The sequence below is a fragment of the Engraulis encrasicolus genome, chromosome 13 (assembly GCF_034702125.1).
Source record: "Engraulis encrasicolus isolate BLACKSEA-1 chromosome 13, IST_EnEncr_1.0, whole genome shotgun sequence".
NCBI lineage: Eukaryota > Metazoa > Chordata > Actinopteri > Clupeiformes > Engraulidae > Engraulis > Engraulis encrasicolus.
In genome coordinates, this window is record NC_085869.1 from 8968773 (window position 1) to 8983772 (window position 15000).

Here is a 15000-nt window from a genome sequence, read left to right on the forward strand (position 1 = left end):
TCTCTGCCAGCCCAAAGCACTTTATAATCCTGGCTTTGCCTGTCTATTGTAAAGACAATGCAATACGCACACAATGCAATACATGACAAATGTTCTACTGCACCACTTACAGCTGTATACCTGAATCTGTGAAAGCATTGGACTGGAACATTAAAATGTTGTGCGACTGGAGCATTAAAATATTGTGCACACGTCTGAACAAGCTTCATGATTTTTATTTTTGCATGACATTTGTTTCGTGGCTGAAGTATCAATATTTTATGAGCTATGGGAGCGACAGCATAAGCTCCGAATGTTTGTTTCATCTAATCATCCATTTCTGTCTGGTGTGTGCCGTCTGTCACCACAGACTATCCCTGTTTCTAAGCATTAATGCACCTGACAGGGCTGATTCCATATGAATACTTACAGTAGATGCACGTTACATTTGCACTTTACAATTTAATTTTACGTAAATTCATTTTAATTTCTGTATATTCAGTGACCCTATCTTCCTATCTGTCCCCCAAGCTAATGGTATTTTAATGCAGTGGTGTGAAATGCATTTTACTTTCTCGATCATTATGACACCTGCCTGCCTGTCTGCCTGTCTGCCTGCCTGTCTGCCTGTCTGTCTGTCTGCCTGTCTGTCTGCCTGTCTGCCTATTTGTTGTTGTTTGTCCTCTGGGATAGCGGTGCCTCAAGGTGACATGCATGCCTGGCAGTTCTGATTTATATATAAACACATTTTATTTACCATTTACTGACAGGGCTGATGCTAAATAAACACGTTTCCTTATCAAATCGTCAGTGCCCCTTATCTGCCTGCCTGTCCCCCAAGTTGCATCAAGGAAGTGATGGCAAAACTTAATTTAAGTCTCTGGATCGTTACTGACCCCTTTCTGCCTGATTGTCTGTCCTGTTCTGTTTGTCCCCTAGGCTAGCGTTGCTTCAAGGCAGTGATGTTCTGATATCATATTAATACATTTTCTTTACCATTTAATGAAGTCCTGTCCTGTCCTGTCTGCCCTTTCCTGCTGGCTACTGCTTCTTCAAAGCTCAGATTTTTTTTCTCATCCTATATATCTGTGTGTGTGTGTGTCTGCCTATGTGTGTGTCTGTCTGTCCGTGTGTCTGCCTGTGTGTCTGTCCTACAGGCTACCGCTGTTTCAAAGCTGTGACATTTCTCACCCTGTTTGTCTCTCTGTCTGCCCATGTGTGTGTCCCTGTAGGCTATCGCTGCTTCAAGGCGGTGACTTTTCTCACCCTATATCTGTCTGTCTCTCTGCCTGTGTCTGTCCTACAGGCTACCACTGCTGCTTCAAATATGTGACTTTTCTCAACCTATATCTGTCTGTCTGCCTCTGTCTGTGTCTCCCTACCGCTTCAAGGCGTTGACTTTTCTCACCCTATATCTGTCTCTGTCTGTGTATCCGTCCCCCTCTAGGCTACCACTGCTTCAAGGCGTTGACTTTTCTCACCCTATCTATCTGTATCTCTCTGTCTGCCTGTCTGTCTGTCCCCCTCTAGGCTACCGCTGCTTCAAGGCGGTGATGTTCCTGACGGGCCTGATGTTTGGCTCGGTGGTCATCTTCATGCTGTGCTACAAGGAGCGCGTGCTGGACACCCAGCTGAGTGTGGAGGCCTCGGTGGGCATCGGGCTGGGCATTGGCACCCTGTGCGGGCTGGTCACCATGCTGGTGCGCAGCGTGGGACTCTTCATGGTGGGGCTGCTGCTGGGGCTGCTGGTCGCCCTGGCATCACTAGTGGTAAGCAGCGAACAACTTCCTGTGTAGGACGTCCTGTTTATGGTGGGGCAGGGGTGGGACTTCCTGTTTTGCTAAAGGAAGTGAGGTTATCGGGTTAATGATTTCAATGGATACAGACCTACCGGATATTATAATCAGGTGTTTGGTCAGAGTTTGGTCGTAATGGACGTAATGGATTGCAGAAAACACCGTGAGCACGATCTACAACACAAAGATCTGACTTGAATTAACTTTTTTTAAATCTATTTTATTCAGTTTTATATATTTTAAATTTAAAAGAGTTTAGTTAATCTAAAAAAATCTTTATTATCTAAAATAATCTCTAAATCCATGATAAGTGTAGCAAAGGGGACTACAGTAGAGTTGCACTGTCCGAGACTCCAACCTGGGCCTACTCTAACCTCTTATTCTTCCTGTCATGTCCGCTATACAGGTCCTTGAGGAGTTCTACCAGCCGCGCACCATGTGGCTGCCCCTGGGCGTGCTGCTGGGCTCGGGCATGCTGTTCGCCGTGCTCACCCTGCAGTGGCAGCGCTGCTTCGTCACCCTCTCCACCGCCGCATTCGGCGCCGCCGTCATCACCGTCACCGTCGACTACTTCGTGGAGATGCTGGCCATGGTGCGGCACGTGTACGAGCGCGTCAAGCTGGCGCCGCGCCACATCTGCTGGTTCACCTGGGTCATCATGGGCGTGTGGCCCACCCTGGCCCTCCTGGGGGTGCTGATACAGTGGAAGGTCACCGCCGAGGGATACTCACACACCGAAGGTGAGGAAGAAACACTGTAGTATGCAAAGGGGTCACAGTAAGGGTCAAAGGTCATAGGTATGCTGGGTCATCATGGGCGTGTGGCCCACCCTGGCTCTGCTGGGGGTGCTGATACAGTGGAAGGTCACCGCAGAGGGATACTCACACACCGAAGGTGAGGAAGAAACACTGTAGTATGCAAAGGGGTCACAGTAAGGGTCAAAGGTCATAGGTATGCTGGGTCATCATGGGCGTGTGGCCCACCCTGGCTCTGCTGGGGGTGCTGATACAGTGGAAGGTCACCGCAGAGGGATACTCACACACCGAAGGTGAGGAGGGAACATTGTAGTATGCAAAGGGGTCACAGTAAAGGTTAAAGGTCATAGGTATGGTGGTTCACCTGGGTCATCATGGGCGTGTGGCCCACCCTGGCTGTGGTGCTGGGGCTGCTGATACATTGGAAGGTCACCGCGGAGGGATACTCACACACCGAAGGTGAGGAGGGAATAGATGTTAAACTTATATCACACAGTGCACCTTTAAAGGTCATAGGAAGGTCACCGCAGAGGGATACGCACACACAGAAGGTGAGGAGGAAACGCATGTGTCAAATATGTCTCGTGCCTCCTCTCCTCTCCTCTCCACTCCTCTCCTCTCCTTTCCTTTCCTCTCCTCTCCTCTCCTCTCCTCTCCTCTCGTGTCTCCTCTCCTTTCGTGTCTCCTCTCCTCCTCTCATGCCTCCTCTCCTCTCCCCTCCTCTCCTCTGCTCTCCTCTCCTCTCCTCTCCTCTCTTCTCTTCTCCTCTCCTCTCCTCTCCTCCCCTCTCTTCTCCTCTCGTGCCTCCTCTCCTCTCCTCTCCTCTCCTCTGCTGTCCTCTCCTCTCCTCTCCTCTCCTCTCCTCCTCCTCTCCTCCTCTCCTCTCTTCTCCTCTCCTCTCCTCTCCTCCTCTCCTCCTCTCCTCCTCTCTCCTCCTCCTCCTCTCCTCTCCTCTCCTCTCCTCTCCTCTCCTCTCCTCTCCTCTCCTCTCTTCTCCTCTCCTCTCCTCCTCTCTCTCCTCTCCTCTCTTCTCCTCTCCTCTCCTCTCCTCTCCTCTCCTCTCCTCTCCTCTCCTCTCCTGTGAGATGTGTGGCCTCCTTCCTGTGTGCCCTTTGAAGATGATAAACACCCAGCAGGGGGCAGCCGTGCCAGTTTAGGGCACCCCACTCCATCTCCCCCTATAGACACTCCAGGAGCTCCGCTAGCACTGTGGGGTGCGAGTGTGTGTGTGTTCCTACTGTGTGTGTGTGTGTGTGTGTGTGTGTGTGTGTGTGTGTGTGTGTGTGTGTGTGTGTGTGTGTGTGTGTGTGTGTGTGTGTGTGTGTGTGTGTGTGTGTGTGTGTGTGTGTGTGTGTGTATGTCTTGCCTGACATGTTCAGGTTGCCAGAGAGGCTCCATGGCGATGCTGATGTGATGTATACAGCAGGGTAGAGAAAAACATCCCGTGTGGTCGCCATAGTGATGCTGAGATGAAGCGAACAGTAGACATCCTGTGTGGTCGCCATAGTGATGCTGAGATGAAGCGAACAGTAGACATCCTGTGTGGTCTCTGTAGTGATTATGATGTCACCATGCTAGCGGTGGTGCGTAGGTGTTGTGTTGCTATAGCGATGATGATAGATAGTGTTGCTATCACCAAGCCACCACTATATTTAGTCTGCTGTTAAACACATGTCGTGTGAGACTGTGTGTATTGCCGGACAGGCTCGGGTAACCAGGGAGGCTCCATGATGATGCTGATTACATTATATTACATTCATATATTACATTCAGGGCCCTAAATTAACGTTCTCCATCAGCAGCCAGAATGGCTAGTAGATGTTTATCTTACTACCCAGAAATGCACTTACTAATGGGTCAAAGTGGCTAGGGAGTTGGTCTTATCTATTAGCCAAACTGATTTTTCATCAGTATTTGACCAGATGGCTGGTGTTCATTTAGAGCCATGGTTACATTACATTTCACTTAACACTTTTATCCAAAGCAACTTACAGTTATTTTAGGTACAGGGTATTGGTTACAGTCCCTGGAGCTGGTATGGGTGGGATTTGAATCTGCAACCCTCTGATCTAGTAAGATAGAGAGATTCTGTGTGGTCTCGAAGTGATGATGTCACCATACCAGCTGTGGTGCGTTGGTGTTGTGTTGCTATAGCGATGATACATAGTGTTGCTATGGCCAAGCCACCACTATATTTAGTCTGCTGTTGTACACTGTGTATGTTGCCTGGCATGCTCAGGTTACCACGGAGACTCCATGGCAATGCTGAAGTGATGCGTATGAGAGCTCCTGTGTGGTTTCCATAGTGATGATGTCACCATGTAAGCCAGTGTTTCCCAACCTTTTATGTCTCGCGTACCCCCTAAACCTCTTTGTTGTGCCATGAGTACCCCCTAATTCATGTTTTATATCGATTTCCCTGTCCTGATGTGACTGCTCCATACATTTGTTATAATTATATCTTTCCAAGTACCCCCTGCAGTGTGCTCGCGTACCCCTAGTGGTACACGTACCCCTGGTTGGGAAACACTGATGTAAGCTGTGGGGCGTAGGCAGGTGTTGTGTTGAGCGCAGTATACAGAGACTCCAGTGTTACCATAGCGAGACCAGTACTATATTTAGTGCTATTGCAAATTTAGTACTGCACATGTAGTGTAATGGCAGTGTATGGACCAGTGGTTCCCAAACTTTTCCAACTTGGGGCCCACTTGAAATTTTGACAAATATTCTTGGCCCACCTTTGAGCCAATAAACAACAAAACTGAAATAAATCACCCGCAACACAGACAAAATATATGATTTAGGCTTTTAGAGCATGATTTCAAGGTTAACTTTGAATACTTTTAGGCCGCACCAGTGGGCCCTGGGCCACAGTTTAAGAATCAGTGGTATAAATATGAGCGCGTGTCATCAGTGATTATATTATGGGTCTAGCTCTTGTTTGTAAAGGACTCAACTTTGCTCCTTTGAAGACAACTTCAAATAATTTGTTATTCTATGCTACCATTATTACTAAATGCTGCCTGTATATTCAGTAAGTACTGCACTCTAGCTGAGCCCAGTGTTTATTACCTCCGCCAGGAGGTTATGTGATCGCCTGGGATTCTGTGTTGTCTGTGTTTGTTCGTTCGTTCGTTCGCTCGCTGCTATTTCACTGCCTGCCACAAGGTGCGCACGGTGAGCACTGAGCACCGGCGTGCCTGCGCTTTTCTCAGCAAAAATAAGGAACAGGGAGAGACTCTCCTTTGCCGTGCCAGCTCCAATACGAAGTGCATTTCACCTAAAAAGTTGTTAATCCGCATGCAGGCTTCATCCGCAGGCAGGATATAATCATGTCAAATTAATTACCACCGCTGCCAAAAATATGGAATTTGTGATTGTGTTGGCCCGTATGTTATCATTGCTGTTGCGAGATGGACAGTGACCACCCCCGCAGATCGTTTAGGTTCACAATGCTGTCGAATTAATTACGTTGTCAAAAATATGGGAATAATATGTGATCGTAAGTTCACAATGCTGTTGTGGACTGTGACTTAGGTTCACAATGCTGTCGAATTATTTAGGCTACCGTTGCCAAAATTATTTTTGACTGTACGTTCACAATGCTGGTAAAATAGCCGACATTACATCCCCTTCGCTACATTCAAAGTTGTTTGCGAGATGGGGGACAGGGATCAGAAAGCCCGACAGTCCCGGGGAATATTCCAATCGGGTGTGCCTTCGCCAAAGCGATAAGGAAAAGCACCGTCTCCTTTGACGCCAGCTCCAAAACCAGTGCTATCAACCTAAAAAGTTGCTCATCAGCAGGCACCCTTTTGTCTTGGCTACACCCTTGTTGAAGTTAACAAACAGTCATGTGAAATTAATTACCGCTGCCTAAAATAGCCTATGTGTGAAGTGGAAGTGAATTGTTGCGAGATGGACAGTGACCACCGCAGATCATTTTGGTTGACAATGTCGAATTAATTGGGTAGGCCTACCATCGCCAAAAATATGGAATTTGTGGGTGTGTAAGTTCACAATGCTGGTCAAACACCCTCTTCACTAAATTTAAAATCAAGCCCAGTTGCGAGATAGACCACAAATTCCGACAGCAATGCATGCCCGTGGACTGATTAACAACGGTGAATAGTGATGTGAGGAATGCGGGGAAGCAAATGCCGCTTCAACCGACAGTGCCAAGACCAACCAGTGGCCCATGAGAATGATGCATTTACCATCGTAGGCAAAAAGAAAAAAAAAATGGCCTTACCCTTCTGTACCTAGTTGTTTCAGTTTTGTTGGTCAAAATCATTACATTCCCTTCATAAATTAGGCTACAGTTATATCAGCGCGTGATCACAAGCTTTCAAAGCAGGTAGATTTTGCAAATGACTGAACTGACGTGAATATGTCATTTTGAAAGTTCTGACAGGAATATAGTCGTTCATATTGGCAAAGTGATTATTTTTGTCCATTATCTAATTATGCCATGCCCTGGCGGAGGTATGTGATCTCGGAGCACTTTTCTAGTTTTGATATGTTTCTGGGGTCCGTTTCTCGATTCTTGTCGTTGCTAACCGTCTTAAGACCGTCTTAAGACGTAACACCATTCCCTTGGATTTAGTGGTGAGCGTTGCTGTCGAGAGAGAGTTGAGTCACTTGTACGAAGGACGTTGCTACCGTCGTTAGCAAAGACGCTTTCGAGATACGAACCCCTGGTGTGCTGATTCCCCAAAAATCGCAACCCCCTCCTCCCCCATCCCCTCCTCCTCCCCATCCCCTCCTGCCCCCCATCCCCTCCTCCTCCCCCATCCCCACCTCCCCCCCCCATCCCCCCTCCTCCTCCCCCCCCATCCCCACCTCCTCCCCCATCCCCTCCTGCCCCCCATCCCCTCCTGCCCCCCCCCCATCCCCTCCTGCCCCCCATCCCCTCCTCCTCCCCCATCCCCTCCTGCCCCCCATCCCCTCCTCCTCCCCCACCCCCACCTCCATCCCCTCCTCCTCCTCCCTCCCCTCCTCCTCCTCCATCTCCACCTCCTCCCCATCCCCTCCTCCTCCCCATCCCCTCCTCCTCCCCATCCCCTCCCCTCCCCCATCCCCACCTGCCCCCCCTCCCCTCCTCCACCCCCATCCCCACCTCCTTCGCATCCCCTCCTCCTCCCCATCCCCTCCTCCTCCCCATCCCCTCCTGCCCCCCCTCCCCCCCTCCTCCTCCCCATCCCCTCCATTCCTCTCCTCCTCTCCTCCTCCCCCATCCCCTCCTCCTCCCCACCTCCTCCTCTTCCTCTTTGCCCTCCTTTCCCACTTGTTAGCAAATCACATACTAATGATTGCCACTAACGAGCCCAATCAGCACTCCTCCTCCCCACACACTCCTACATCACTGCTTTCTAAAAAGCCCCCCCCCCCCCCACACACACACACACACTCCTACGTCACTGCTTTGTCTTGACATCCCCCCCACACACACTCCTCTCTCTCCTCTCCCCTCCCCCCCACACACACTCCTCCATCACTGCTGTTTCTTGACCCCCCCCCCCCCACACACACACACACACACACACTCCTACATCACTCCTTTCTCTTCACATCCCCCCCACACACACTCCTTTCTCTTGACTCCCCTCCCCCCCACACACACTCCTACATCACTGCTGTTTCTTGACCCCCCCCCCCCCCCACACACACACACACACCTACATCACTGCTGTCTCTTTGACCCCCCCCCCCCACACACACACACACTCCTACATCACTGCTTTCGCTTTTCCCCCCCCACACACACACACACACTCCTTTCTCTTGACTCCCCCCCCCCCCACACACACACACACTCCTACATTACTGCTTTCTCTTTCCGTCGCCCCCCACCCCATACACACACACACACACACACACTCCTACATCACTGCTTTGTCTTGAACCCCCCCCACACACTCCTACATCACTGCTTTGTCTTGACCCCCCCCCCCACACACACAAACACACACACCCTTACATCACTGCTTTCTCTTGAGCCCCCCCCCCCACACACTCCCACATCACTGCTTTCTCTTGACCCCCCCCTCCACACACACACTCCCACATCACTGCTTTCTCTTGAGCCCCCCCCCCCCCCCACACACACACTCCCACATCACTGCTTTCTCTTGACCCCCCCCTCCACACACAAACTCCTACATCACTGCTTTNTCTTGACTCCCCCCCCCCTGCACACACACACTCCTACATTACTGCTTTCTCTTGCCCCCCCCCCCCCCCCCACACACACACACTCCTACATCACTGCTTTGTCTTGCCCCCCCCCCCCCCCCCACACACACACACACACACTCTTACATCACTGCTTTCTCTTGCCCCCCCCCCCACACATCACTGCTCTCTCTTGACCTGACAGGAATAGATTTTTTGTTTTACACACCGATGCCTCACCTCCATACGTATGCTTCAACTACACTACAGTATACCGATGCCTCACCTACCGTATATGCTTCAACTACACTACAGTATACTGATGCCTCACCTACCGTATATGCTTCAACTACACTACAGTATACTGATGCCTCACCTACCGTATATGCTTCAACTACACTACAGTATACTGATGCCTCACCTACCGTATATGCTTCAACTACACTACAGTATACTGATGCCTCACCTACCGTATATGCTTCAACTACACTACAGTATACTGATGCCTCACCTACCGTATATGCTTCAACTACACTACAGTATACCGATGCCTCACCTACATACGATACGTATATGCTTCTACTACACTACAGTATACCGCTGCCTCACCTACCGTATATGCTTCAACTACACTACAGTATACTGATGCCAGTATACTGCATACGTATGCTTCAACGGCCTCTTCGACTTGAATTAATCGCACGTCAGACAGCAGTGTGTTGTAGAGGTCAATTAATAATTCCTGAAACTACTGCCTCCTGGAGTGCATAGTGCTATATAACTGAGGGTTGGTTAGTTGAGAGGGCAAGAACTGTTTTCTTTTTCCATTTTCGGACTATGAATACACACCGGGCCCAGGACAGTGTATGGGTGTATCTGTAATGTAATGTGTCTATGCTGTGCAGGTAGCCTACATGTAGTTTGTGTAAATAAGTGATAGGTTGGATATGTGCCGTGTGTATTATGTGTATTACTGCTTAATTTCCTTCAGTATGAAGTATCTCGTATTTATATATCTCGATTCTACCGAATCAGATGATCCCTGGGTAGAGTAGAAAACTATCTGTGTTGAGAGGACATAACACACTTGGCAATCTGGCATAACTTTAACTTTGCCCTCCTCTGCTCATCGGTAAGGACACCTTGTCAGAGCCTAATGTCACCACTGCCCAACTCCATCCAATGAAATACATGTCCTGTCATCGCCACGGCAACTTCATCAGAGCCTATTGTGAGCAGTGGCCAGCTCATCTCAATTAGAACTCCATAAACAGCTGAGCGCCCGGGAGCCTCATTAGGGCCCATTGTTGCACTCTCTAATTAAACTCGTTAGCTGCCTTCAAGCTCAGCTGATTGCCAGACGGGCCTTCTGTTTTTCTGCCTGTCTGTCCGTCCGTCTGTCTGTCCCTCTGTCTGTTTGCCTGCCTTCCTGTCTGTCTCTCTGTCTGCCTGTCTGTCTGCCTGCCAGCCTGTCTGTCTGTCTGTCTGCCTGTCTGTCTGTTTGCCTGCCTGCCTGCCTGTCTGTCTGTCTGTCTGTCTGCCTGCCAGCCTGTCTGCCTGCCTGTCTGTCTGTCTGTCCCTCCCCCCATCTGTCTGCATGTCTGCCTGGGGCTGTGGGCCGGCAATACAATGCATCACACTGTGCTGCACTGAGCGCACCAGTCAATCACTGTACACAGTGTTGCCATACAAATCCTCCAGAGCCTGGACTAACTGGTGAGACAGGCAGGCAGGCTGGCTGGTTGGTTGGTGGGGGCCTCTAGGCTGCAGCCATATCTAGCCTGTGGTGGGGGCCCCTAGGCTGCAGCCATACCTATCCTGTGGGGGGCCCTGGCAGGTGGGGAGCCCTAGGCTGCAGCCGTATCTACCCCTGTGGGGGCCCCTGGCAGGTGGGGGGCCCAAGGCTGCCGCCATATCTAGCCTGTGGGGGCCCCTGGCAGGTGGGGTCCGCTAGGCTGCAGCCATACCTAACCTGTGGGGGCCCCTGGCAGGTGGGAGCCCCTAGGCTGCAGCCATATCAACTCTGTGGGGGCCCCTGGCAGGTGGGGGCCCTAGGCTGCAGCCATATCTAGCCTGTGGGGGCCCCTGGCAGGTGGGGTCCGCTAGGCTGCAGCCATATCTAGCCAGTGGGGGCCCTGGCAGGTGGGGCCCTAGGCTGCAGCCATATGTAGGCTGTGGGGGCCCTGGCAGGTGGGGCCCTAGGCTGCTGCCATATCTAGCCTGTGGGGCCCCCTGGCAGGTGGGGCCCTAGGCTGCAGCCATATCTAGCCTGTGGGGGCCCTGGCAGGTGGGGCCGCTAGGCTGCAGCCATATCTAGCCTGTGGGGGCCCCTGGCAGGTGGGGTCCGCTAGGCTGCAGCCATATCTAGCCTGTGCGATAATCCGGCCCTGTTTATGTGCTCTGTCCTTTCCCACTGTCTCTTTGCCTGCACTACACCTCCCCTATGTGCTCTAGCCTCGCGCGCCATCCTACGTACTTCCGCCAAGACATTTGGCTCAGCACTACGTCTGGTACCTGTCTTCTGTGGACCGATGTTGACCGGTAGGATTTTCACCGGTGTTCTGACAAACGGTCCTACATTGTAATTTTATCCTACGGTAGGATTTTCTGTCAGACATGTCTGTTAAACGGCCCTACATCGCCATAGATAGACATCAGACATGTTTGTTCAACAACTTATAAGTTAAAATCCTGATTTTTCCGAAAATGTCCGTCCTGCTTCCTGCAATCGCGTCAGATCAAACAAAGTCCAGACCATGAATACGAAATGGAAATGGTAGTATTATGGGATGGTCAGGACCAGGCTATATTATGTGCTCTCCACTACTCCTGCTTTCTGTCCTCTTCCACTGCCTCTCGAACTCCACTACATCTTCTCAGAGCCATACAGAGGGAGAGTCGGGCAATCTCCACTGTGTGCTAGGACCGACTTCCGCATGAGCAAAATGAGCGGTGTGGCATCTCAGAACTGCTCAGCGTTGCGAATGTTAGTTCCTAGAAGTGGGCGTAGCACACAGTAAATGCAATGTAATGCAATGCAGGGAATATGACAAGACTTGCTGTTCGTAGTAATAACTTCATATAAACATCACTGATGGTAAACCTGTTGTGATTATCATTAACGAGACAGCTGATAGTTTACATATTTGTGGTGATTACCCCGCAGTTCCTTATTTTTGGCTTTTCATGTGGTGGTTCTACAAACCCCAACTCCGATGAAGTTGGGACGTTTGGTAAACAGTGAATAAAATCAAAATGCTCTCATTTTCAAAACATTCAATCTATTCATTAGATGGAGAATAGTGAAAAGACAACATATTAAGTGTTAAAACCGAGAAAAAATATTGTTTTGGGGGACATATGTACTCATTTCTAATTTGATAAATCCAACACGTCTCAAAAGAGTTGGGACGGGGACAATAAATGGCAGCAAATGTCGAGGAAGACTAAAAACAAAACAAAAGACAACACTTAACAGTTAAATACATTAACCGATGAGATGATTTTATATAAAAAACAGTGTTAATTCCTATCTTGGACATGATTTCACCAGCTTAAATGGTGGGTGTATTCCTTGTCATGTTTTGCAATGTTTTCCTTTCTGTAGTGCTTACAGTGGGACAGGTCTTGACCAAAAACCCACCATTTTATCACCTGCTGGTCCTTATGATGGAGCAAAACTGTTAAAACATAGTAGAGAATGCAATTTGACCTTACTATGTGGCAGTAATCGAAGATCTCCCTTCAAAATATAATGCATGAGTGGCTTTTAATGCTGTTTAAAACCCATTTATACCATTCAGCACTGTATTTAACTCTACAGATGAGTGAGAACATCTTAACCAATGCACTACTGCATCCGCATGCCATCATGGAGGCTGACTTTTGAAGCTAGCACTAACACAAGTTGGATGGTCCATTTTCACTGTAGCACAGGATCTGCAATGCTCTATTATTGTCAAAAAGAATGGACTTCTACAACTTCTGCTGACTTCTGTAAGCAAAGGACAGTTTCCCATGTCTTCTGGGTCTATTTCAAGTGAGCTCAGGTGCTTAGGAGAATGTTAAACCCCTGTATCATTTTCATGCATTAAGCATTCTTAATATGGTCAATTTTCAATAGCTCTAGCACTCCAGGAATTAGAGTGAGACTACAGCCAATATATATTTCATGATGTCATGAACCTATACAATGATTTTATTAACAAAAATATGTCTTATATACACTCAATCGTGGTAAATCAAAGGGAATTCAAAAATGTATGTAATAACTATGGTAATTATTCCCTTTGCATCTTTAATTCTGAGTGACTCAGCCTCTCTGTGATGATCTTATACCTGGACACCTATATTGTCCGTCAGTACAATTCATTTTGAAATGTTCTTCTTTGTTGTTTTATCTTATTTGGATGTTTACTAAATTTCACTGATCCCCGTCCCAACTCTTTTGAGACGTGTTGGATTTATCAAATTAGAAATGAGTACATGGGTAGATGACGGATAGGCAGCAAAAAACATTTTTTTCACAAAACATTGTTTATGAGGGAAAAAAGTATATGTCTACGTAGTGCAGCAATTAATCTTTCAAAAAATCCAAGTGGTCACAATGTTGGTCTATTCATTGATTATTTATTTACGTTGATAAAGCAATTTGCTGAAAATATGTCCTTTGGTGTGACGTTAAGAAATAAATATATTAAGTAATGTAGAAATGGCTTGATGGAGTTTTATGAACATTGTTACACTCTTCATATTTATTGCAATTTGTTAAAGTCTTAATTTAATGAGAAATTACCATTTAAGTATTTTTTTTCCCATTAGATGTGAGATTATCAGAAACCTTCGAGGAAAAACAGGGATATCTTTCTTTTAAATGTTCAAAATTGTCCGAATTTATACTAACTTTTCAGGGACGATAATTTGTTCTTCCCTAATACAATATTCAGTGTTTATCAAACATATCATTTAGCTCAAACAAATATTTGAGCGTTTAAAACATGTCACACCATAGGACATTCATGTCACGCTAAAGGACAGAAATGCAAAACTGAGCCAGAAACAAATATATCAACATGATTATTTTGTCTTTTGATCATAATATAATGTTGTAGTCAATATGGACCATGGACCATACACTTTACACTTATAAGTCTTTGAATCGTCGATTATCAGCCTATCGTAACTCTTAATGACAGCCATGCGGTCATTAAATGTAACCTGCAGAGCTCATAAGACTCATACTGAAGTGTGACCTTGGCATGACCATCACACTTTTGTAGGTATGCTATGACTGTCACACCATTGAACCTGTAGTGTGTAGTGGCCAGTGCCTGTTTGGTATCTCAAGCTGGACAGCACATTTATGCTGTATATTGAGCTCTCCACAGCATACTTTATTCATCTATACTCCTCTATATACTCTCTCACTGATCTTTCCTTCACTGTTACCGTTATATTTTATGGTTTCAAAGCACCATTAATGACATTTTATATCATTTGACAGTATCTAAAATCAACAGCAAATATTCATCAACAATGCATCAAAGTATAAATTCCAAAGGCCATTGCCAATAAAGGAATAAGTAATTTGAATACACAATATTTATCTAGTCAAACAACAACAACAACAACAACAACAAAAATTACTACCAGTTGTTTTAAAAGCTATTTCTCAAATATCTAGTCCATTGGTGTGACCTGTTTGTCCTTTGGTGTGATACTCCAAAGTGTCACACCATAGGACTTTTACCATCACACCATAGGACTTTTATCATCACACCATAGGACATTTGAGCTTTTGAGTTTATTTAAAGCCATGTCGTTGCCAACTGAAATACAATTTCACCTTTAGTAAGATGCATTTTCATACATCTACATAAGAAAAAAATATGAAAAATATACACTATTGTCAAAATGTATTTTATGGCTGTCACACCAAAGGACTACAAAACTAATACATCTTGTGGTAGCAAAACATAATTGATTGACTGAAGAACTCTGAGAGAAAAATCTAAAATCCACCCTTGCCATTGGCTTCTTAAGGGTCTAAAGTCACAATTTATGTACCGCTGGAGCTTCAACAATAGATAATTATCCACAGAATTAAACAAAAATATGATGTCACACCACAGGACATTGTTTTCTGCGACAAAGTTTCATAAGTCCATACGGTCTCAGAAAAACAGGAAAAAAATTAAACATTGCCACTTGCTAAAATAGACACCTTGAAAAACATGCCAGGGTTGTTTAGACAAATGACTGAGCTTTGATTATTTATTTAAAAATGTTTTAATATG

General features: G+C 47.1%; 1 protein-coding gene across 1 annotated transcript in view; it reads left to right on the forward strand.

The window, feature by feature from the left end:
• tmem198a (transmembrane protein 198a) overlaps nucleotides 1–15000 on the forward strand; it is a 32863-nt gene that overhangs the window by 11775 nt on the left and 6088 nt on the right. The window contains exons 2-3 of the mRNA XM_063214695.1: nucleotides 1510–1748; nucleotides 2182–2515. Coding sequence (XP_063070765.1) covers nucleotides 1510–1748; nucleotides 2182–2515 — 573 coding nt within the window. The remainder of the gene's footprint in view (nucleotides 1–1509; nucleotides 1749–2181; nucleotides 2516–15000) is intronic.